This window comes from Dreissena polymorpha, chromosome 2 (genome assembly GCF_020536995.1).
Source record: "Dreissena polymorpha isolate Duluth1 chromosome 2, UMN_Dpol_1.0, whole genome shotgun sequence".
Classification (NCBI taxonomy): domain Eukaryota; kingdom Metazoa; phylum Mollusca; class Bivalvia; order Myida; family Dreissenidae; genus Dreissena; species Dreissena polymorpha.
This window is the reverse complement of record NC_068356.1, coordinates 24,924,054-24,950,599: the sequence shown is the minus strand read 5'-3', so window position 1 is coordinate 24,950,599 and position 26,546 is coordinate 24,924,054. Positions and strand designations below refer to the sequence as shown.

The 26,546-nt window shown below is 34.3% G+C and overlaps 1 protein-coding gene across 8 annotated transcripts in view; it reads left to right on the top strand.

Annotated features, from left to right (window-relative positions):
• Positions 1–26,546, top strand: part of LOC127866295 (protein FAM149B1-like) — a 108,690-nt gene that overhangs the window by 49,138 nt on the left and 33,006 nt on the right. For all 8 annotated transcript variants that reach the window (XR_008042945.1, XM_052406759.1, XM_052406758.1 and 5 more), the window contains 4 exons: positions 2,406–2,501; positions 2,778–2,922; positions 12,268–12,410; positions 13,408–13,554. Coding sequence is in view for 7 of the 8 variants with exons in the window: in XM_052406759.1 (XP_052262719.1) it covers positions 2,406–2,501; positions 2,778–2,922; positions 12,268–12,410; positions 13,408–13,554 (531 nt within the window). In the remaining variant the exon portion in view is untranslated. The remainder of the gene's footprint in view (positions 1–2,405; positions 2,502–2,777; positions 2,923–12,267; positions 12,411–13,407; positions 13,555–26,546) is intronic.

The window sequence follows — 26,546 nt, the reverse complement described above, 5'->3', positions numbered from 1 at the left end:
TACCGGACCGGATTTTGAATGAAAGAAAAAGTATATTGTATACAACAAGTGTGAAGTGGCCAATAATAATAAAAACATTAATTGCAGGATTTAAAGTTAGGAGTGGGGAATAAAATTATATTTATGAATATTTGTCTGCTGTTTAACACTAAAAAAAAGCCTCTTTCATTCTCATAATCCCTAAATGACTGAGGCCTCGTCACACGTGATGTTACAGGCAAAGGAACTTAAATTGACACAAGAAACTATTAATTGACAATCAAATTTTTCAAACTACATGTAGGAGGCAATTTCAAATATTGCAAATTCTATACTCTAGTTTGAAACTTGTAAAGATTTTACACTTACAAATTTACATACATTGTACTATACTATAAAGGAATGTAAAATGTTTAGCCAGTTTCTCAGGAATGACATGATGGATATCATGTAAAGTTGTTGCATTTATTCCCCGCGTGAATATTGAATATATAGGCATAGTTAACGGTATTTTGAAATATATGGGCCTTTTAATACTTGGAAATTGTACATATATGCTATATAGACAGGTTACAGGTCATCAAACTTACATGATTGTCACCTTCACCTTTATGAGAAACTAGGGATTTCTAGTTTACATCAATTACACATATTGATTGTTGGCCTGGTATTTTTAGTGCAACTATTGTTTTATTAGTCTCCAGTGATGTTTATGGTGTGAAATAATTATTCTTAATGTTTTTTGTCCAAGATTGGGCGACCTTGTGTCTGTTTAATGATTATGAAAGTCTATTGGTCTCTGGGAAATTGTCTGTTTTATTGTTCCTGTTGATAGAACGGTTCGTAAAACATATTGATTCAGAGTCATAATTTCTTAGCTAATTGGTTTCATATGTCACCACAATGAGTTCTATATGTCAGCTTGAATGTAGAGTGTTAAAATTCATTTGGTAGTTCTGGGAAATTGAATATTACTGCCTGGTAATAAAAATACTGCACACTCATTATTTGTGACATACATGAGTGGAGTGTGCACTAAGTTTTCTATTATCTTAATTGCAAAATATATGCTCTTTATTTAAAGGGAAAGGTGTTTTCAAGTTTGTATTATGCATTTTAATTATGATTCCTTAGGAATAGGATATATTGTTTAACCTGATTACTTAGGATGTATTGTTTAACCTTTCAACAGATTTTAATTGTTGTAGTCTGTACAATTTTTTTTACAAAAGTATTTTATTATCCCCCGCCATAGGCGGAGGGATATTGTTTTGGCGTTGTCCATCCGTCTTTCCGTTCTTCTGTCTTTCCGTCCTTCCGTCCGGAGCAATATCTTTGAAGTGCTTTGGCGAATTTCATTGAAACTTGCTTTTTAATATAAGCTTACAGCTTTATCTCCATTGACACATGAGCCAGAGCCATGAAACTTGCCATAGTTTTTTTCAATCATCTGGGGGTGCTTCACATTCAACACCCATAATCCTATGTGCCAAGGTCAAGGTCATAGATTGAGGTCAAAGGTCACAAATTTGATCATTTTGTTCATTAATTAGTCATTCCATTACTATGCCATGAAACTTGCCATAGTTGTTCTCTATCATCTGGGGTTGCTTCACATTCAACACCCATAATCCTAGGGGCTAAGGTCAAGGTCACACATTGAGGTCAAAGGTTACACCCATCCATAAACAAAATTTATATGGCGGGGGATATCAATTCAACGAATTTGCTTGTTATTATTAATGTTTTAACTATTGTTTAACCTACCCCTGAACACTTTGAGATTGTTGCATTTTCTACAGAGTTGTCTTACATTGATAGTCATGGTCATGCTTGATGTGCAAAAGCCTTGATTATAATCCAAAGTTAATACATCCTCACCTTGCATCACTATTGCATTTTGTGACAGATGCTTGGATGCATAAATCATGAGTGAAACCAACAGATTGTATATATTTGTCCTGCAGTAAATGTTCTTCGGCAAATCTGCCTTATATAAATATTTTTACAATTGAGAAGGATATGTGGTGTTGTTTCACATATATCTAAACAGTTGATAGTACTATTTCACATATAATTTTACAGCAGATGGTACTATTTCACATATAATTTTACAGCAGATGGTATTATTTAACATATATATGTACTGATGGTATTATTTCACATCTACCTTTGTTCCATGGTGCCTTGCCTGCTTTACATGCTTTCATATAGAACAATAATTTGTAAGCATATTGACAGCATGGAGGCATGAACCTGCATGTTCTGGGTTCATATGACTCATTCACACCACTATGCTGCACTCCATTGTTCTCATTTGCATATCAGTGTGTTATTGGTACATTTGGTGTCGGCTGGTTGCTCCCCGTTTTTGTCCAAACAGACACAGGTCCCTGAAACCTAAACAGAACTGTTCTGTGTTGCAGACGAGGCTTATCGCGAGGTGTTCTAGACGAGCATCCGTCCCTTGAGATTGTCACAGCAACGAACTTCACCAAGACCATCGCAGATGCTATTGCCAAGTAAGACACAACTTTCTTTTGTTGAAAAAGTGTGGATGCTTTTATTGTTTTTTCATCTTTTAAAATGTGTTGTTGATTTTTGCTTCAAACAATCAGTTTGTTAATAGTTTAAAAAAAATTTAAACATACAAACATTTTAATTAAATATTCAAAATCAGTTGGAGCTGGTTAACTAATGGCAATTTAAAAACTGAAACACTGTAACAACTGGCAAAAAATCTGACTACAAAAACAAAAATGAACATAACATAAACTCCACTCTTGCTATCTCCACAGTTACCAAGAGCCGTTGAGCAGTCAGCAGTCGTCCCCAACGATCACCGAGGATGCAGCTAGCTCGGGCCAGTCCCTACAGGGTGACCTGTGCGCCACGGGTTACACCACGGAGCGCAGCAGCGTTGAATCAAGCTACTCATGGGATGTAAGTCACAACTTCCAATCACTCAGAACCAGAGTGAACATGGCTTTATGCAACCAGCAGAAAACCAGAACAACTTGCAAGTAATTACTCTCAGTTTGTTGTTTGCTGCTCATCAGTATCTTATGGTTGGAAATGTAGATGCTAAAACTTGAATCTTCTCTGAAATCTAATTTGAATTTCTAAGGGACTACATATGTGGGCAAAGTGTGTAGCTGAGTGGTAAATGGTTAACCCTTTGCATGCTGGGAAATTTGTCGTCTGCTAAAATGTCTTCTGCTGAATTTCTAAAATAAGCATTTTCTTTCATTTTTTGCAAAGAATACTATCAGAATAGCAAACAGTTTGGATCCTGATGAGACGCCATGTTCTGTGGCGTCTCATCTGGATCCAAACTGTTTGCAAAGGCCTTTTAAATTCGGTTCCAGCACTCAAAGTGTTAATAGCCTAGAGGTAAGTGCTTTTACCTTATGAGCATAAAAAGGTAAAAGGTTTGAGTCTCATACAAGGCTGACATGGCTGGTTGCCTACCCAGCAGCTAGTTGAAAAGAGCGGTACAGATTATACCTTCTTGCCAAGCCTCCATCATAAAAGATATTAAACAGGAATGAAAATTTTCATAAGTCCAACTGGCTGGCCTTTTTTGAGAAGGGTGACACTATAACTTTACATAGGCTTCTTATCATAAAGCATTCTATGAACCCTTGTGATGGAAACCTTCAAAAACGTGTGTAAGCATTTTGCATTTTTGGTTAGGAATTGACTATTTTAGCTCTTTGTTTAATTGCCATGATTAAACTGACAAAACTTTTAATCAATAATGAACAAATTAAAAAGCTTATTTTTTAAATTGATTTTCACAAAACTTTTACATACATCCTTTAAAGTAGGTATGTTGGTAATGTCTTATAAAGGATTCAATGACAATCGGACCATTATGTCTAGCCCTTGGTATACTATAATTTGTTGTAAATATCCATTAAAAATTTGATCCAAAGATTTTTAACAAAAATGTTTTTAAATTGTTTGAAATGTGCTGTTGCATCACGATGACAACAGACTGCGGAATATTTCATTTTAAATAAAACATATTTATCTTTTAAAATTGCACTTAAAGTAGAGATTATAACACTTGTCATATTTATCCCATTACCTTGCTGTGAAAATCATCATGTTAGTTATTAAACTTTTTCAGTTTTTTTCCTCATTTGAGAAATAACCCACCTTGTTGAATCATCCATTTAGACTGTCAATGCTGTCAGAACAGGCTTGCTCTTCTCAGAATATGATGTAATATTCAGAATATTTTATTTCATATTTGATAAATGAATAATGAAAGTAAAAAATGACAGGTTATTAATTTCCCATGCATTTAGAAGTTAGATCTTATTAGTAAATCAAAGCATTCATAGACCACATCGGCGCAGTCAATTTGAGTGCATTTGGTTGCAGTGTCATAAGCCCATTATTATCTGCAGTTGGAATGCACACAGTTTTATAGGGACATGACAATTTAATACCATTTATTGTGATATGATCGTTAATAATTGTACTGCTTACAGTATCCGGGTGTCTGACGGGTGTGTGGTATTGACTGTTTCAAAAGATTTGCTCCAAGTGGAGGCATATCTGCCTGTGTTGTGAAATTTAAGCCTGTTCAAATCTTAAATTTTTACATTATGCACGTTAGATTGAAGTTTAATTCTACCATTACTGATTCAGAAAATCATGATCTCTAGTGTGATTCTCCTGCTTTCATTAAAATATATCAAATGTCCTTGATTGAATCTGGTAGGCTTGAATCCTACTGAAGCAAATGACCTATTAATGCGTAAAGAAAGATACGGTTTTCTGTAAAATTTCAATTTCAAATTGGAATTTAGTTGCATAGTTTGTATTGAAATGTATAAATCATAGCTTACTTGTGAGTTATTGGCTTTGTAGGGTCTAGGATTGATAGTGTTGTATTGTTGTCATGGTTACAACTTGTTAAACTTAATTTTAATACAACATGCTTGGTGCTCAGTGAGCTGTTGGTAAAGAAGACCAGCTCCTACCTCAGTTTGTTGGACACCATGAGTTTAAGATCTTGTCAGAACAAAAAAGATCAGGGCATGACAGCAATCTCTTGTTAAACACTGTCATTTTTGCTAGCACTTACCTTTATATCATAGCCCTCTTGTTTGTTGATGTGTTTCTACAGGACTCATTAAAATCCAATGGGTATTTCTTTATAAGAAATAAATATAAGCATCTTATGGATGGGGATTTTTTTGTATGCCCCCCTTCGAAGAAGAGGGGGTATATTGTTTTGCACATGTCGGTAGGTCGGTTGGTCCGTCCGTCCACCAGATGGTTTCCGGATGATAACTCAAGAACGCTTAGGCCTAGGATCATGAAACTTCATAGGTACATTGCTCATGACTGGCAGATGACCCCTATTGATTTTGAGGTCACTAGGTTAAAGGTCAAGGTCACAGTGACTCGAAATAGTATAACGGTTTCCGGATGATAACTCAAGAAAGCTTACGCCTAGGATCATCAAACTTCATAGGTACATTGATCATGACTGGCAGGTGACCCCTATTAATTCTGAGGTCACTAGGTCAAAGGTCAAGGTCACAGTAACTCAAAACAGTAAAATGGTTTCCTGATGATAACTCAAGAATACTTAGGCCTATGATCATGAAACTTCATAGGTACATTGATCATGACTGGCAGATGACCCCTATGGATTTTCAAGTTACTAGGTCAAAGGTCAAGTTCACAGTGACAAAAAACGTATTCACACAGTGGCTGCCACTACAACTGACAGCCCATATGGGGGGCATGCATGTTTTACAAACATCCCTTGTTTTATTATTAATTCTAATGTTGTTTTTTCTCTAGTAAAAGTACAATCAAACAGATCACTGCTATAATGACATATGTCAGGTAAAAAGTCCACTTGGATTATTGATTAAACTGTCTTAATTCAAGGGTGTGGCGTATCATCTTCACTATCATCTTTCATGAGTCAGAGTTTTTGCCAGGCTTTAAAACATGTTGTGGCCGACATGTGATTTTAAATTTACATTGAATGCAACATGTACAAACTATATCTTATAAATTGGGTGAAAATTCAATAAAATTCCAAAATTTGAAAATAAAATTATTATTATGCCCCCCTTCGAAGATGAGGGGTATATTGTTTTGCACATGTTGGTCGGTCCGTCCACCAGATGGTTTCCGGATGATAACTCAAGAACGCTTAGGCCTAGGATCATGAAACTTTATAGGTACATAGGATCATGACTGGCAGATGACCCCTATTGATTTTCAGATCACTAGATCAAAGGTAAAGGTCACAGTGATTCAAAATAGTAAAATGGTTTCCGGATGATAACTAAAGAATGCCTAGGCCTAGGATCATGAAACTTATAGGTACATTAATCATCACTGGCAGATGACCCCTATTGATTTTCAGGTCACAGGTCAAGGTCACAGTGACTCAAAATAATAAAATGGTTTCCGGATGATAACTTAAGAATGCTTACGCCTGGGATCATGAAACTTCATAGGTACATTGATCATGACTGGTAGATGACCCCTATTAATTTTCAGGTCACTAGGTCAAAGGTCAAGGTCACAGTGACTTGAACTAGTAAAATGGTTTCCTGATTATAACTCAAGAATGCTTACGCCTAGGATCATTAAACTTCATAGGTACATTGATCATGACTGGCAGATGACCCTATTAATTTTCAGGTCACTAGGTCAAAGGTCAAGGTCACAGTGACTGGAAACAGTAAAATGGTTTCCTGATGATAACTCAAGAATAATTAGGCCTAGGATCATGAAATTTCATAGGAACATTGATCATGACTGGCAGATGCCCCCTATTGATTTTCAGGTCACTAGGTCAATGGTTAAGGTCACCGTAACAAAAAATGTATTCACACAATGGCTGCCACAACAACTGACAGCCCATATTGGGGGCATGCATGTTTTACGAACAGCCCTTGTTCCTAATGGTCTTTATGTAAATTGCATTTTCCCTGTTTTTTGTTTTACATAGAATATTCACTGCAATAAAATACATCCATATATAGTTTGGTTGTGATGCAATGGCAAGCATTTACAGACTTGCCATCTTAAAAATATAGTGTTGTAATCTTTTAAATGCCAAAATACTAACTGAGGTCTGCAAATTTATTTTTAAAAACCTGCATGCGTGAATTTTCACAGTATATTGAAGACAGTCATGCAGGTAGTATTTAGTCTCTTTTGCTTTAAGAAAGAAACGTAAAACTGACAGATAAATAAAAATGAAATTTATACTATTTTTGTATGAGAAATGATTATAGACTTAGTTTGTACATGTTTGAGTGCTTAACATCCTAGTTTGTCAATGTTTACTGTTCAGATATTGTGAATCCATGGAGTGGATCACCCCATATTCTGATGTGCAGCATGATAACCAATCAATTAGACAGTATATTTTTATGAAGACCAATCAGTTAGACAGTATATTTTATGGGTGTACTTTCAATCATTGAGAACATGCCATTTTTTAAGGAGATTTGAGATTATTACTACACCAGATGGGACAAAAGGTTGTTTTCTTTATAAGTACATTGAAAGGTTAACAATATGGTTATCTATTTAAAATATATGCAGCTCTGAAATAAACCATTAAGCAGTTAAACAATTAAATTAAATAAAAAACAAGTAACTTGTTTGTGTGATAAACTTTTTCTTAGTACGTAGGCCACTTAATAATAAGGATAAAATTTTCAAGTTTTTTTAAGAATTCAAATTCTTGTAACAATTTCCTAAGTAAACATTTTTGCTTAATAATTTATTAAATTATAAAAGTTATCATTTTCTTGCAGTTATTTGGGATTTTAGTTATATTTTGTATTAAAAAAATCAGCCAACATTTGTATAGGCCTTTTTATGCACCCGGATCGAAAGATCGCGTGTATATTGTTTTTGGCCTGTCTGTCTGTCATTCATTGTGTGTGTCCCAAAACTTTAAACTTGGTTAAAGTTTTGCGATACTTTTGCAATATTGAAGATAGCAACTTCATTGGTATTTGGCATGCATGTGTATCTCATGGAGCTGCACATTTTGAGTGGTGAAAGGTCAAGGTCATCCTTCAAGATCAAAGGTCTAAAAAAACAAATCCAAGGGAAGTAATAAGCTTTAAAAGGGAGATAATTTCTAAGCCTGCCAAATGATATATTGAAATTTTATTTCAAAGCGGCACAATAGGGGGCATTGTGTTTCTGACAAAAACATCTCTTCTTCATCAATAATCATTGATTTTATGGAGAAAATTTTGATTGTTAATTCTGTATATCTTGTTATCATCATGTTGTGACAGTAAAATGTGATTAAGGAACCAAAACCACATCAATTGATATTCTTAATCCTCAGTTGTTAAGGGGATAGGGCATTATAGGAATGTCTTCTGTCCGTCAGTCTGGATTCTTTTGTGTCCGCTCCATATCTCATATATAATTTGTTGGATTTTTAGCTCACCTGATTGCTCAGTGAGCTTTTGTGACCGGTCTTTGTCCATCGTCCGTCCGTCCATTTTTGTTCGTAAACACTGTAGAAGCCATATTTATAGTCAGATCTACATGAAACTTGGTCAGAAGATTTGTCTCAATGATATCTCGATCGAGTTCGAAACTGGGTCATGCTGGGTCAAAAACTAGGTCAAAAAAAAAGGAAAAGCTTGTAAACACTGTAGAAGTCACATTTAATGCCCAATCTTCATATAACTTTGTCTAAATGTCTGTCTTAATGATATGTTGGTTGAGTTCAAAAGTGGTTCCGGTCCATTGAAAAACATGGCCGCCAGTGGGCGGGGCAGTTTTCCTTATATGGCTATAGAGAAACCTTGTAAACACTCTAGAAGTCACAATTTTGGCCCAATTATCATGAAAGTTAATCAAAACATTGGTTTTATTGATATGTCAGACGAGTTTGAAAATGGTCCAGATCAGTAAAAAAACATGGCCGCCAGTGGGCAGGGCATTTTTCTCAATATGTATATAATGAAAACATGTGAACACTCTAGATAACACATTTTTTTGCCCAATTTTCATGAAATTTGGTCAGAACATCTGTTTCCTTGATACAAGAGTTGAGTTGGAAAATGGTTCCAGTCAGTTGAATAACATGGCTGCCGGGGGGGGGGGGCAGTTTTCTTATATTTATATAGTAAAAAAAAGCTTGTGAACACTCTAGAAGTCACATTTTTTGCCCATGAAACTTGGTGAAAACATTGGTTTAATATATATCTCAGAGGAGTTTGCAAATGGTCCCGATGGGTCAATAAACATGGCTGCCAGGGGGGTGGGGCAGTTTTCCTTATGTGACTATATAGAGAAACCTTGTGATCGAATACTTTAGAAGTCACATATTTTGCCTAATCATCGTGAAACTAAGTCAATACATTGGTTTTATTGATTTCTTGGACAAGTTGGAAAATTGCTAAGATCGGTGAAACACACTTTTTAGCTCACCTGATTGCTCAGGTGAGGTTTTAGGATTGGTCTTTGTCCGCTGTCCGTCCTTCCACATTTGGTTTGTAAACACTCTAGCATTCACATTTCTCAAGCATTCTGTATCAAAGTTGCTGAAAGATCTCAGTCAAGTTTGATGATGAGCAAAATCACATAATCAATGCCATAATTATTGCCCTTAGATTGTTCAAATTTTCATTATATTATCCAAAATCTTTGTAAGCAAAGTTTGATGTTTGGTAAGGGGGGTCAACTCAAAATATAGGTCACCATTTCAAATCTTACAAAAACAAAAACACTCCTTACGCCAGAGTTTTGGTTCAATAATGATGAAACTTGACCAGGATGTTTGTCTGGTCAATATCTAGGTCAAGTTTGACATTAGGTAAAGATTGAATGAACCGACTCCTCTCAGGTGAGCGAACTAGGGCCAAGATGGCCCTCTTGTCATACAACTTAGTCTCAAATGTTTAAAGCGCAAGGAGAACACAGGCAAAAGGCACAAGCCAAACAATCTGGTTTAAGTTCACGGTACTACTTTCCTGTAAAACATTTTAGCCCCTACTTTTGTATGTGATCCTATTATATAACAAACTCATTGTAGGATTTTCATAAAACCTACCAACAAATTTAATGTCATTGATGCATAGTGCAGAAAGCATGAGTCAGTAATTATGGCTGAAGGTCAATGTCATATTTGAAGGATCAATTATTTGAGCCTTCATTATCATTTCATCTTTTTATCTCCTTTATGCTTTGAAGGAGTTTAATGAAACTCGGCCTACCATGTTAAGGTTGTTGAAACTATGTGTAGTAAGCAAGAGTCAGACATTATGGGTCAAGGTCATTCTTCAAGGTAAAAAATTAGAGCTTCAATTTTTGCGTCTCCTCTATGTATCCTTTACTCTTGAACATTGGTTACATTATTTAACCCTTTACCACTTAGATACGTATTTTGACACACTTGTAGTCCCTTAGAAAGTTAAATTTAATTAAAGACCTTTCTTACTAGATTCAAGTTTTAACGGCTTCATTTCCAACCCTTAGAAATTGATGAGTAGCAAACAGCTTACAATCTGAACACACTGTAAGTAACTCCCAGGCTGTTCTGGTTTTATGCTGTTTGCACATAGCCATTTTCAATATGCTTCTTAGTGTGAAAGGTTTAAGTCATGGATGCAATGTTTAGAAGGCAGAAGTCGACCCTAGTTGCAAAAATTCAAAGTCGAACTTGAAGGTCAATAGTTGAGCTGTCTTTTTTTGTATCTTCTTCTTATCTCCTGATAACATTGAAGGAATTTATGTCACTCAGAAGATCTCTATAACTCAGGAGTCAATCACACTGGATCATAATCAAGGTCACCTCTTCAAGGTAGCAAGAATATCAGCGGGAATATAGTTGTCTCTTGGACTGCCGCATGATATTCGAGTTAACATTATTTCAAGCAAGTTTGAATTGTCAATTCTCAGTTATCAAAAAACAAATGTTCCAGCTTTGCCTTATATGTAGAATGGAATCAGAGCAGGTTTTATCTAGCAGTTAAATGTTACCATTAGAGTGCTTATTTGGTCATGTTTTGAACATTTTCACATATAAGTGCTATTAAATATTAGGCTATGTCGAGGAAAAGTGTGGATGATAATTGTTTATTTTGTAAAACACACATCCCTGAATATAAGAATCATGTCCTTAAGTTGTGAAATTGCTTCCTCTGTCAAAAGATATGCCTGATTTATGTCAAATTGTATTCAGTTTCAAATTTGTTGAGCATTAAAAAAATTGTAAAACTTTTTGGCATTTAGAAATCGACTTTTTGATGAATGGGCTTGAAATCAGAAATACCCACTAATCGGTTGCAAACAGAGCAGGTGCATTATAAATCCTTTCAAAATCACAACGGTTAATACTGTTGTTATTTGAATGTTACTATCATTGGTTGATAAATGGGTTGTTTGTACCTATATAATAGATGTGTTTTTCTATAGTTGAGAAGATCCGGATAATCCCTATTGATAAGTGCATTTTGTCATGAAGGGTGTTAAATGAAATCTACTGAGGTGTGAAAAGTGACTTATTAATTACAAAAATCTGTTTGTTGCCGCATCTTTAAACAATATTCACACTTGCTTAGACAAGGACACAGCATGTATTGATCTTCTCTGAAATTTGTTTTGCAAAGAATGAAAAGGCTTCAATAATTGTGTTTTAAATCTGTTAATTTATTACATGATCTGTTGAAACAACATTCATAAAAGTGCAAAATCAAGCTGTGTCTAATTTGCATAAATATTTGTACAAACACTGTGCAGTGGTAATCAATTCCCGTTGAAATAAATATCCATCAACAAGTAGTTGAAAGCATGCCTAGACACCAGCCAGCAGTATTGTGCAATGAGTAAATAACTGATAGCAATAGTGAACATTACAACGTTAAGAGATGTTCAAAGGAATATAGGCATCAAAATAGAACATAAATATTGACTGCTACTAAGAAGCAATGCTCATCAGTAATTAAATAGTAGAAGAGATCATTTCACAGATGCACCTAGTTTGATTTACAAAAAAATGCAAACTGACTAATGAGGTCATTCCCAAATTTGATTACTAACTTTAAATCAGAAGATTTTTGCTCCCATTTAAAAGTTTGTGTTATATATACATATATCAGCAACTCAACTAAACTTTAAAGAGGTTGTCATTGATTTTTTACAGTAACTTCTACCTATGCAAATTTCCATGAAATGCACACAATGATCGACTCTTTCAATTACCAAATGAAAATAATAATCCTTTCCTGTTGATCCTATCAATAATGTGTTCATTTTCAGGAGTTTGACCGGCAAGCTGCCAAGACAGTACAGAGGTTGTTTGATGAGATAGATTCAGTGTTGTTTGAACTGCGGTCAAACCAGGCCGAGCACAGCATCTACAAGGAGTGCCAAGAATGGGGGACACTCTTTCCACATTTACGGTTAATACTGTCTGATGTTTGTTTGCGAACATTTGGTGTCTGGCTCATATGTTTTGTTGTATGTCAAGGAATTTATAAATGCATTTGCACAAATGATAATCATACCATTACCAAGTGTTGCTTATAACAAACATGCTGCTCACTTGAATGTCAAGGTCACAGTGGACACCTGGAGATTTATTAAGTGAAAGTACATTTTATGTATGGCTAATAACTTTGTCTTGAATTATAAACTTTTGAAATTAATTGGTGTAAGTAATCATCATATCAAGGCAACAAGTCATGTGCAACAACGATGTTGCTTGCTTCAAGGTCAAGGTTAAAGGAGATATTTGGGAGTTTTAAGATATTCCATGTATGTGAATAGTGAAGATATGTGTCGGGTCATTTACATTGTTATGCAGGAAGGGATCCCAACATTAATATGCTCAAATGATCATAATATCAAGGCCACATGTTGCACGCAGCAAACGTTATTCATGCTTCAAGGTAAGGTCACAATGGACACTTAGAGTAGTGTGCACATTCCTTATATTGCCAATAAATCTGTAGTGTATTATTGAATATTGAAATAAATTGGCACAGATATTTATCATATATATAATAAAAGAACTAGGGTCACCATGGTTACAATTGACACTTGAAGTTTGTTCCTAGACCTTATATGTGTTAAGGATAGTAATATTATGAGTGTTAAACAACACTTGTTTGGGTTTCCAGTGAAATATGGGGGGGGGGGGGGGGGCATCCGTGTCATTGGAAACATTTCTTGTTTGACTTAAATCAGGAATTACTTGTTCAAGCAAAATGTTAATTACTATAAATAGCAGTCATGTCACAGAAAAACACTGTAATCTTAATATGGTTCACAACACAAGAAAAATAATTTTGGTTAGACTCAAATCCAATGAATTAAGGGGAGGAAATAGCAAATAAAATATGCTTTTACTTATCAAAGTTCTTTATCAATGCTTGAATGTATTGTGTTGTATTACAGGGTACTTGGTCGTCAGCTGGTTCCAGGCCAGGAGGTGGGGTACGAGATGATTGAGCGGGAGTTGACGCGACCAAGCACCACCAGCAGCATGGGCATTGAGGAAGTCACAGATCAAGACCTCTCCCTCAACTCAACTGACTCTCAGGGGTAGGGGAGGCGAGGATGCCTTAACTGTTGTATTTGTGCCACACTCTGGAGAACGGGGCTTTATGCGTGTGGGTATAGTATCATCCCAGATGATAATCTGCACAGGCTAATCAGGGACAAAACTATCCACCTAAAGTGGATTTTTTTCTAACAAGAGGCTTCCTTTAAATGAAAAACTCTATGAAAAGAGGAAAGTGTTGTCCCTGATTAACCTTATCAGACTGCACAGGCTCACCTGGGATGACACTTTACGGACATGCACCAAACCCCGTTTTCCCAGAGATAGGCTTATTTTTGATAGCTACTAACAAGCACTCAGGGATGCAGAGCTCTAAGACTGCGTTGCCATTCTTATTTCAAAGCTACCGCCGCCTGTTTTCATTCAGCATGAGCACTTTGCCATCTTATAAAGACTATCAGGTGTATTGTCTCTTCAAAGATGGGTTTATACCTTAGTTTTAGACTTAAAATATTCAACCCACAGGCTTGAGACACTTTTGTGTAAGTTTTTCATTGTAAGAGTCAGTAAAATCATTTTAATATGCCTCAAAAAGGTTCTAACTTGTGACCTTGCTATTGGGATTAAGATACTCAAAGCATTTAAAGATGGCTGAAAAAAACACAAAATAAAAATTAAACGGTTATGTTTGGGCTTAAAATTTAACCTCATCTATAGAACATATGGTTATACTTTTACAAACATTTTGTGACAGGCATTATTAATATAAACACTATACTTGCGGTAGACAAACAGTCAATGGTCGGCTTTAACTTATGGAAATGGTAGGATATGTTTACTCTTTATTGATAACAATCAAAATGTCTCAATGCCCAGTCCCTATACAAACTCTTCAGATTTGGCTATTTTGGTTACTTACTTGGCGTAAAATTGAACTTTTGATGTAAATGAATGTTGTTTTTAAAGAGTTTGTAGTCAAATATTTTAATATTTTAAGTGGTCCTGCTCTGATTTTCAGACAAATTTAAGTTCTGCTGTACTCTGCAGTTTGATTAATTTCTCAAAGCTCAAAGAGGATTAAAAGAAGTGCAATATTTTGCATAAGCCATGTGTAAATTAAATAATTTTGTAATAATTGTCTGACGTCCCGCTTTATTTATTTGATATAAAGCCAAACGATCACAATTTCTTTAGTGTAATTAATCTAGGATAGAATTTCAAAAATATTTATCCATGTTTCGAAGTTTGCCATTAAATGTTTTGAATTGATAAATGTAAACAATGAAATTAAAGAGCGCCAGTATTAAACAAAAATATATGTAAAAAAAGAAAAAAAAGTAATCAACACCTTGGCTCGAACCACTGACCCTTAGAGTAAAAGTATAGTGCTTTTACCATAAGCTTGGCCATCTATGCTAATCAGTCTGCAAAATTCCCCTATCGCCTGATCGCCAATGCTATGAAATCTCGGCTCTGGCGATAGAAAAATTGAATATAGATCACCTGAATTGCGATGAAAAAAAATCAGAGAAAATAAACCAATAAATAATCAATTTACGCATTTCATGAGTAAATTCTTACAGTGACACCGCTTGGATACTTCCCTTAGTTTTCTATCATTAGAGATCTCCCTTAACTGTTATAGAGAGTTTAAAGTCCGGCTTGCGTATTTAAAATGTAATACTTTTGGTAAACTGAACTTTAATTCTACGCCGATAAATGAAATAATAGTGCGATTTTTTTTTTTAATTAAGTAAAACAGTGGAATGTGTGTTATTAATAGCTTTGAAATTATGAAATAACCGTTACAATGTAACACTTCAATATTTGCACATGTCATAAAGTCACCGATGACCCTTTTAAAATATCGGTTTATTATCATGATCGACTGATGTAAAAGCTTATCCAGGCTTAGATCAAAAGATGAAAGCTAGAGTTTTGATAGTTCTCTGGAAGCGCAATTAATACACCGCCTTGCAGGCGGAGTTAAGCGGTACATTGAATATCGATAGTATCCAATGAGAACGCGCGCATTCTATATACATATGCAGTAGTTTACCTAAGCGATGAAATGACGTTGTTATGGATATATATTTACGCACAAAAAGTTAACACGGGCAACACATTCCCAACAGTAAATATGAATACGACTCACTCTAGGATTTTAACTGTTAACTTGTTTCGTGTTTCAAAACTCTTAAAAAATAATTCCCCAGTCTATGCTCAATTTATTTTGAATTCATTACCATACACACGAAAACTAACTCACCCATGCATAGTGCCAATGTATCCATACGTAAACGACTTTATTTTATATCCCTCTTAGTGTATTATGTTAGTAAATGCATACAAATAAAAAAATATATTTTCAAAATATAGTGATCAATTGAATCAAAACACTTGAACTCATAAAACAAAATTTTAACATTCTAGCTAATTAATATGTGCCCATTGGCTCTTATTGAACAAGACATGTGGGTCTGTAACGAATGCGAATAAATGTGTTGGTATATACAGTAGTGCACAAAATTTAAGACACCCTCGCTTTCCATGCGGTAAACGTGATGTTTGTACATGTCCCGCATAATTTTTGCGAACTTCTAATCAGGACCTTGAGTCAACACAATATACATGAACACAGTTTATTTGAAGCACGAATGTTTTTTTTACGTCGCGTTAACATTAAAATTCAGAAGTGTTTTTCGACAGAAAATTTATTTATGCACTGAAATGCTCAATATCCACAAGGATTACACCTGCTTTTCATCATCAGTCTTAAGTAACTGGCCATGATTTTTTCATGAATGCATATACCCATAGAGACCGATTAGTGTGGTAGATTAATCAATTTAATTAGGCTTTAATTTAAAGCATGTATGTGACAGAAGGCATGAGTACGGCGGGCATTTTGACTGCTAATTAAAATAATAGTAGTAAAATGAGATTTCTAATTTGGGTTTAAGCTCTACAATATGTAATAATCATATACATTATAATGTAGAAAGGGCGTTGGATTGTGATGACAATATTTAAGTACTGCTGATTTTTATGATGCACATGGAAATCACAAGTTGTATTTGTATGAATTGATTTATGTGACTTAATATGTAAGGATTTATTTAATTTGTAAATATACTAGTATTTGTTTGTCATTGATGATGATAGGCTTGGTGTAATGAAGGGTATTATAAAACATAGTTACAAGTGAAGAGTTTATTAAACGCTGAACAGAAACCACTTCTCCTTTTATTGGCCTCACTTCTCCCTAATTTAGACTCGATTCTCCCTAATTTCAGCTGTTCTCCCTCAAATTTGAACCTAGGCTGAGCCTCGGTGTTTATCATTGATATGATTAAGATCGATACATGTGAGCACCGGCTTTGTATTTTTACTGGTAACTTCTTGCTGCCGAGAATTACACTTTTATTGTACTGCTAAAGCTAACCATTTTTAAACTGAAACTGCAAGCTACTACAGAATAAAAGTTTAATACCTGGAATACTGATTTGTTTACAATCTTACGGTTACCCCCCAAATGCAATCTATATATAACGACTGTTTTCGTCCTTTCATGATAATGTCATTGTAAATTAATTCAACTTTTTTCTGGCTATGAAAACTTTCCTCTGGCTATGACATTTTTAAAGTTTCATAGCCACATTGGCTATGAAGACAAAAAAGTGAGTTTTGCAGACTGGCTAATATGTTAACAGAGGTATTTTGTAATTTATATAAACAATCATTGTAATATTACATTTTCAATGATTACAACATAACTCCAAATTACTCCATGGTTTCAAGTTTGTAATGCTCTAAAACTTTCAGATTTTTAAATCGTCTAAAGATGCATATAATTGATATTTTAGAGCATGGTAAATGTTCAGTATTACTACTTTAATCTTACAAAAAAAATACAAAATTACAACACAAATTTGAAAATCTGAAACAAATGTTTTCAATTTTGTCTATTTATCAAAACATGAACAGGTCCTTTTAAGGTATGACAAGTATGATTTTCTCAAATATGTTTGAACAACTGTCTTCTTCACTTGTGGCCAATTAGGACAAGAGACACTTAATGAAATCTCCCCCTATCACAGTGAAACTAACACTGGTTTCATCTCTGTAAACCTGTTGTCACAAAACATTCTCAATCAAGTTGATATGCATTGATTTTTAATCCCTTGAACATGGGAAACAAATATTTCTCACTTGAATCCAATTTAAACTGTAGCTTTAACACACTTGTTTATGGCTGTATTCTTTTTAAATGGCCAAAGGATGGCTATAAAAGGTCAATTATTTGCGCGAGAGAAAGTTTATAAAAAAAATTCCCATCAATTTTGACTTACATAGCTAGTTAACTCCTATGTTTCATGAAACTTAAATTAATTATAATCTAAATATAGGACTTATTTCTCATTTTAACATAAATGATTTATGAACTTTTTTTATAAAACTGGTCTCTTTTCAAGGTACTCTTGTTTGCTATGCTGCTCAAGCAGTATAGTTTACCTCATCAATTATTGACTCATATCGTGGATATCAGGTCTTTCCATCAGTCGTTGTCATTATAGCAAGCTGCATTGTTGTGGAAACAATGCATAAAAAGTGAACTGTTTCAATCATGAAATAATGAGTGTAATGACTATAATAATGGAGCACTTTTGTACTGTATCCCTATTATAGCGCGATCCCTGCATATTGTCATTTTCTAGATTTTTTATCAGTGTAATGTTTTCAATATTTAATAATTTGTGCAAAGAAACTAACAACTGATTAACCTTTTCAAAATATAGGCACATAATTACAAAATTGAAAAATAGTATTTTAAAATAGGTATAATAAAAAAATCTGAACAACACACTTCCGAAAAGATTGCATTCATTGAAGATGTTTTGTTAGTCAGCTTACATTTGAAATTCTTTCTTCAGTCACTTTGGTTATGCTTCAAGTTGTCATTACGTGTGTACAGTTTTGTGACAGAGGCGTGTTGTAAAAAACTTGTGTTGTGACAACAGCAAGGTAGCTGGGCGTCCTAGCAGAATAATTGTATTAGAGTGTTCACAATGAAATCTGTCACCCACTTGTTGATATGAGATGATTTTAATTACATTTTTTACAACAGATAGCTTAGAAAAATTATCCACGGTATCCAAATGCAAATAGCCTTTTAAAGATAATTGTGCGCATGAGTGCTAATTGAAACTGTTCAACAAAACCTTTTTGAATTCTGATAACATCATGCTAAAAAAATCATTTCAACGATTCGCTGCCTGTTAGTATTAAGAAAAATGTGTCACTGTGGTTATTATCACCTGTTGTTTGACTTCCACAAAATCAAACATGCTTGATAGTTGGCAAGGCTTTTTATCACATTAAATCCATTACGGAACAAAGATCAATGCAATTTCAATCTATTTCTATCAGTGAGACCGCAGTCTCTTATCTGTCAAGCAGTGGTTGTACATACCAGGGACCATGAGCACACAGTTGCTATCATCAGGCCGCACTTGGAACTACTTTTTATACAATTTGTATTGGAAAATTGCATAAAATATTGATTCAACAATAGTACTGCCACAGGGATGTTGTTATGATGGCAGTACCAGGTTTTCAAGGGCAGAATGAGTGATAAAAAGAGATGAAAAAATTCATTGTTTATCAACACGTCATGCTTAAAATGATTACAGCTTTCAGTCAGCTCTCAAAAACTCTCAACATTGAACAAATAGCCTTCCATAATCTTGCTCTTGACAGTGTTTATATTTGTCTTTTCCTATTGAGCAATAAAACAGTTTTATCAAGAAAATGAAGTTTTAGAAAAAGGCTTTTTTTCATTAACCTATTTGTTTGTGCGCCTTAATGGTGGTATCTAACCAGGCGACATATGTATAATGTACTGTTACTTTTTGGTCAGCATCATGCAGCAGCATACTTCTTCACATGTCTGGACCATAGACAACTCAAGATGTAAATGAAGAATAGTGCCCAGCACGAGAATCAAAACTCAGCAATCTGCTTTGGAGTTAATGCCCTTTGTTATTTTATTTTTTTTATACTTTCAGAAGCATAAATCAAAGACAGTATGACATTATCGACCATATTTCACGCCAGCTTTCAGGCACAAGGCGTAGCACTTACGACTCACAGAGGTCTATTGTTATTAAATAAGTTTTCATCTCATCAACTGACTTTAGAATGTGGGTTTATTAAAATGCCATTTAAGTAATATTCCAAATAATGTATATTTGTTTCTTGAAATAGTTTTTACATAAAGATGTCAAAGTGTAATTTGAAGCATTAACAGATCATCTGATATTGCATCGTTATCACAATTCTATTTTCTATCAAATGAATCTGTGACATTCTGTAGCTATAAACCGTCTTCATTCAGTAAATAATTCCACATTCAAGTTAATGTATGTGCAAATATTTGTTTGTGTCGTATGGAAAATATAATGATTGATTACCATTTTTAATAGAACCTTGGCCTTAAAGGTGGCATAAATATGTGCTCATCTGTTGAACTTGATTCTAGAGAAATTGAAAATCTTGTTTCCCTGTAACAATAAAGGGGGATGGATCAGGTTTTATATTTATTTATGCTAGGCACTGAACGACTTTAATACACGAGTTAATGATAACCTGGTCATTGCACTCTAGCTGGAGTGAAATTGTAATGTTTAATCATTTAACTCTGGTATATTGACAAATTTTTTTGGACTATTTTAAAAACATTTATTTAATATATTTATATATATAAACTTGGCTAGAGTAACTCGCCCTTGAGTGGGATGAGTTAACGGTATAAGTCTATAATAACAAGCTTTGTGATCAAAGCCGGGGCTAAGCTTGTGCAGGCTATCATATCATATGAGTCTATTTTATAAATAATTATTTGATTCCCAGCTTATGTTCATTTGAAAACAGTTGATAAACAAAACCCACTGAATTCGCCCATGAGTCAGACACTTTCGCCCTTAACACGGACACAGATTTGTATGTTTTTTATTGTCTACCCAAACTTTACAACAACGGAACCATTTGTAGCACTGAGGGAAAACAAAGAAAAGTACAAACAAAGATCAAACATGTGATTCTTGTTGCTTGTGAGCTATGGGATTCCTTATAGATTGAGTCGTGTTAATTCGAATGAATATGTGGTTAATTCTCAACTGCATGCTAATAGATAAACTAATGTTCGCCATAAAGGCAAATTTTGTTTGCCTTAAGGGTTACTTGAGTTGTAATACATGTTTTACTGTAAAATCTATACAATCATGCAAACCACTTCAAATTGCCTTTCATTATTACAGAATAAGGTAATGATTTCGATATCAAGTCATTTGTATATGATGTGTAACGTATCTGACAAAAATGCTGATGGTATAAAAATGATCGATGATGAACGATAATTGAAAACCCTGAATTGCTGTCACCAGAACTTATGAATACTGTAACAAATCCGAATTCAGAGTGAGATAATATTTGATAACATTTTATATCAAAATTTTATTTATTTTGAGTATGAAGGCTAAAGTTATTGTTATAACATCACAAATCATGCTAAACAAAACTCATCTTCGCAAACCACAAAGATAAAAATGTCTGACTCAAGGGCAAAATCGACTCAAGCCGGCGAGTTACCCTACCCTTTTCCCACTATTAATTTGTTAAAATACAAAAAATGTTAAGTTGCTCAATAATATGTCACACATTTAAAAACAAATTGTACAAAAGCATGAACAGAAATGTTTTGATTGCTGTGTAAGATCATTTGATCATACAACTAAAAAATTAAAATACGATCTTTCACTTGAGTCAACATATATTCTCTATCTCATCAGTTTACACAAGGTGGTTGACTGTGTATCCTGTGTAAAAAGTAAAAAGTTATAAGTAATTTTAAGCTTAAAAATCATCTCATAAATGGTAAAGATGTGATCACAGTCCTTAATATTTATGCCCCCCTTCGAAGAAGAGGGGGTATATTGATTTGCACATGTCGGTCCCTCGGTCTGTCCACCAGATGGTTTCTGGATGATAACTCAAGAACGCTTAGGCCTAGGATCATGAAACTTCATAGGTACATTGATCATGACTGGCAGATGACCCCTATTGATTTTCAGGTCACTAGGTCAAAGGTCAAGGTTACAGTGACTCGAAACAGTAAAATGGTTTCTGGATGATACCTCAAGAATGCTTACGCCTAGGATCATGAAACTTCATACTAGGTACATTGATCATGACTGACAGATGGCCCCTATTGATTTTCAGGTCACTAGATCAAAGGTCAAGGTCACAGTGACTCGAAACAGTAAAATGGTTTCCGGATGATAACTCAAGATTGCTTACGCCTAGGATCATGAAACTTCATAGGAACATTGATCATGACTGGCAGATGACCCATATTGATTTTCAGGTCACTAGGTCAAAGGTCAAGGTCATAGTGACTCGAAACAGTAAAACAGTTTCCGGATGATAGCTCAAGAATGCTTATGCCTAGGATCATGAAACTTCATAGATAAATTGATAATGACTGGAAGATTACCCCTATTGATTTTCATGTCACTAGGTCAAAGATCAAGGTCACAGTGACTTGAAATAGTAAATGGTTTCCAGATGATAACTCAAGAATAATTAGGCCTAGGATCATGAAACTTCATAGAACCATTGATAATGATTGGCAGATGACCCCTATTGATTTTCATGTCACTAGGTCAAAGGTCAAGGTCACAGTGACAAAAAACGTATTCACACAATGGCTGCCACTACAACTGACAGCCCATATGGGGGGCATGCACGTTTGACAAACAGCCCTTGTTATGTTAATGGTTACTAGAAGACATCACTTTATTTATACATAATTGTGCTGGCATTAATGAACATCAGCAACAAATAGGATAGAAGTTGATTTAAGTCAGACTTTAAAGTGTAATGTGATCTTGTTTAATTCTTTATTAGCTTAATGTTAATAATTTGTGAACATTTCATTAAATAATAAAAAAACAGCCTTTTTCATTTTCTTGTTTCCCAAGTATTGGAAACCATGAAAGGCTTTATACTTGATCAATGTTCCATTTAACATGTTTATCTGCTTTAAGATGATAGCAATTTTTCCCCGCTGTCTTAACAGCGTAATACCCAGTAAGCCTCTTATAGTGACATTAAGCATGGCATCATCAACATGGGAATTTTCATGGCATGCACTTTCCTTGATATTCAATCAATATAAAGAATATCAGTGCCTCCTAGGGACTTAGATCATTAAGCAAAAAACAAGTCATTTGTTTCCACCAACATCGCCAAAATAATAAAGGTGTGTATTTGGGAGGAACATTAACTTTTTAAACAAATCCCAATTTAATAAACGTATGCGATGACATGCAGAAATCTTCCACATCTTTTTAAAACTTTTTTTCTTTAGGTTATTTACTTAACTTTAAATGAGTGTACCAAATTTGATTTATTGTAAACTAAATAGTTTTTTGAGCTTAAACAATCGAAAACTTAACATGGAAAACAAAATAGCGTAGGGTATGTACAAACAATGCGTAATGGGTTAGTCAGTAGAAACAAACAACATATTTTTAAGGCTTGAAGTCAAACCATGTATTTGATAAAGGTGATTTGCTAAAAGGTAATGTGGAAAAAAAATCTGATTGAAACATTTTGTATTCACTATGAGTTTGATACGCATCATCAATGCTTAGTAACTATTGTATTGGTGGAAAAGATTTTACATGAAATAACTTAAAACTCCAAAAGCACACACAGATATAAAAACCATATAAATGAGAAATAACTGTTCAGTTGTTTCCATAGGTAATTTGGCAAATAGTTTTCAACCAATATACCGGGTAATTGTTAAAAAATGTTACATTCATTCAACTTAAATGTATATTATATGAAGTAAATTAAGTAAAGAGTCTTCCCATCCAAATATCTATTATTACAAGAAGACTCTCAAGCAAAGTCCTTTGGGTTTACTGTAAGCATCATAGTCTCTTAAATTAATGATTGAGTATGTATCTGGCTGTAACTGATGTGACATTGGGCTTCATTTGTTTAATGACCTGTTTCAGAGCAGAATGAAATAAAATATTGATTAGTGAAGAGTTTTTCCCGGAACTGCTTGTATTTCATAACAATACATCATCAGTTATTGATAAAGTATCTGTTTTTAGCTCAACTCAGCACAACATGCTCATGGTGAGCTTTTTTTGTCTGTCATACGTTAAAAATTGGTTCCAATCAGTTAAAAAACATGGCTGCCAGGTGGTGGGACAGTTTTAATATATTAAATAAATGAAACCATGTGGACACTCAAGAAGTCACATTATTTGCCCTATCATCATGAAACTTGTTCAGAATATTTTTCATAATTATATGTCAGCTGAGTTTGAAAATGGTTTTGATATGTGAAAAACATGGCTGCCAGAGGTCATGGCTATAGAAAATCTTAGAGATTCTAGAGTCACATTTATTGCCGAATCTTCACCAATCTTTTTCAGAACATTTGTCTCAATTATATATCAGATGAGTTCAAAAGTGGGTCACATAAGGTCAAACTCTGGATCACATTGTCATAAAAGAAAGATCTTCTAATACTTTACAGGAAAATTGTATTGTCCAATCTTCAGGAATCTTGGTAATAACATGGCCCCAGTTATAGCTCTGTGAAGTTTGAAACTGCGTTTTGAAGGGTCAAGTTCTAAACTTGGTCATGCGGGATCAAAAAGTAGGATACTTGGTCAAAGTTAAAGAAAGATCTTCTGAATACTTTAAAGGCTCATGTATTGCTAAATTTCATGAAACTTATTAAGAATATGTGTACACATGATATCTTAGCCTAGTTCAAAACTGGTTAAATCAGAGTAAAAGATAAGGTCTTCAGGTCAATTAAAGAAAAAGCGTGTGAACATTCTAGAGGCAATATTTATTTCCAAGCTTCATTCAACTTTAGGACAAAATTTTTCCCAAAGATTTCTAAACCAAGTGGGAAACTGGGTCACATCATAATTTGAAAAAGCTTAACAACAATTTGGAGACCACATTTTTTTATGCCCCCGAAGGAGGGCATATAGTCATCGGCTCATCGCACTGTCCGTCCGTCGTCTGTCTGTCTTTCCGTCACACTTTTGCGTTTAGGTTAAAAAAATACTCATAACTTCTATGTCGCTTCAGATGTAACCTTCATTTTTGGTATGCATGTGTATATGGACAAGACCTTTCCATACGCACAAAAATGTTGACCCCTTTGACCTTGACCTTGAACTTAGGGTCCGCGTTTAGGTTTCGAAATCTGCATCTAGGTTTAGAAAAAAGCGTTTTTCGGGGGCATATGTCTTCCAATGGAGACAGCTATTGCTTGTTTAATCTTTGTGATATTTATTTGGAACATTTGTCCTGATGTTATCTGGGCAGAAAGAGGAACTTGGTCACATGGGTATACAAAACTAGGTCAGTGTATCAAATTAAATCTAAAGTTTGCAGACTCTCTAGGAATCTCATGTTTTTGGCCAATTATCATGAAACTTGTAAATAATATTTTTTCTAAGGATGTTTTGTCAGAGTTCTGAAATAGTTCACATAACGTCGTAAAAGCTGATCAGTTAAGCAGAACAGTTAAGTTCCTTTGAATCTCAGTTGAGCAGCCTTTGCTTTTGATCCTTGTGTAAGGATAATAGATAATTAGATATTTTTGTAAAATTATCTATGAAAAGATAACATGAGACATGTTACTTTCAAGGCATTAAATCACCTTTTATTTAATTGTTAATTAATGTGTTTGAGCTGACACTGTTGTTCATTTCAAAGAAGTATCAAGTTTACTCCAGGAATGAAGCCTGAGTTTACTTGATTTACTGCTGAGCTTTGGCAACTATTGTTTACATTGGCACATACAATGAAATTATGGTTGATATGTATGTCGGAGAAAACATGCATAATGCAGAGCCATCAAACTATGAATGCAAGGAAGCATAAAATCACGATATTGATGTCATAGTTTTATTAGAAATGCATTACGAATGTAATTTAAAGCAAAACTAAAATGTCATTCTTTATTAATATAATTGTTTGTTAGTGTTTTATTTCATGTCACTTCATTGGAACAGCTATTCCCAAAGGTGTCGTTATACAATTTTATGAATGTTCACAGATATTGTACGCATTAAATGTAAAAAAAAAACCTGGTCAGGTTGCCCTGTGTTTGTACTTAATAAATTGTTTTGCCATTTGTTTCACAGTATCAGTCCACATAAATGTTTTGGCGGCAAACTACTTGTTTCTTTTTTTTAAGAGTTTAAATTGAAACATTATATGTGTCATCAACCAGGGCTCAACATTAACTTTTGAAGCCACTTGTCCGGTCGGACATGTAAACCAAAATTTCACTTGTCCTGACCAAAAAGCAACTTGTCCTGACCATTATATCTTATTCTGCTCAGTACTTTGCAAAATAATGAAATAATACAAAATGCTCAAATCATAAAGACTTTAATCGTTCAAAATACATGTTAACATAATTGTAGGCAGGGCCAAAGAAAAAAAATATGTCTGGAGCCGTTGACCCAACTGACCCTATTTTTTACCGCCAACCCTAAACTTTTTTCTCGCTCCGAGTACGAAAAAATTTAGAACGAAAAGTTGAAAGATTGATCTTTCTTTTAATGCCAAAAGTAATGGTTTGTTAAGCAGAAATAGGTGTCCGCATCTTAAGTTAACCCGAACTTGACACAAAGACTGAGCCGACATTTTCTTTCGCCATTTTGTATTGAAACTGGAATTCAGTGTAGCGGAAAAAATCCAATAACAGGGCAAAGTCATATTTATATTGAATAAAACTTGACTGATTTTAAAAGGTAAATACATTTTAAACATTATTTCAAATAATTGTAATTTAAATTTCTGTAATTTGTAATATAATTTAATTATACAAACCGATCGTACCCTTGATTCGAAGTTTGACAGCTTTGCATTTGTTTTTATGTGAACATTTCCGTGTTTTATTAAATGAAAACATAAC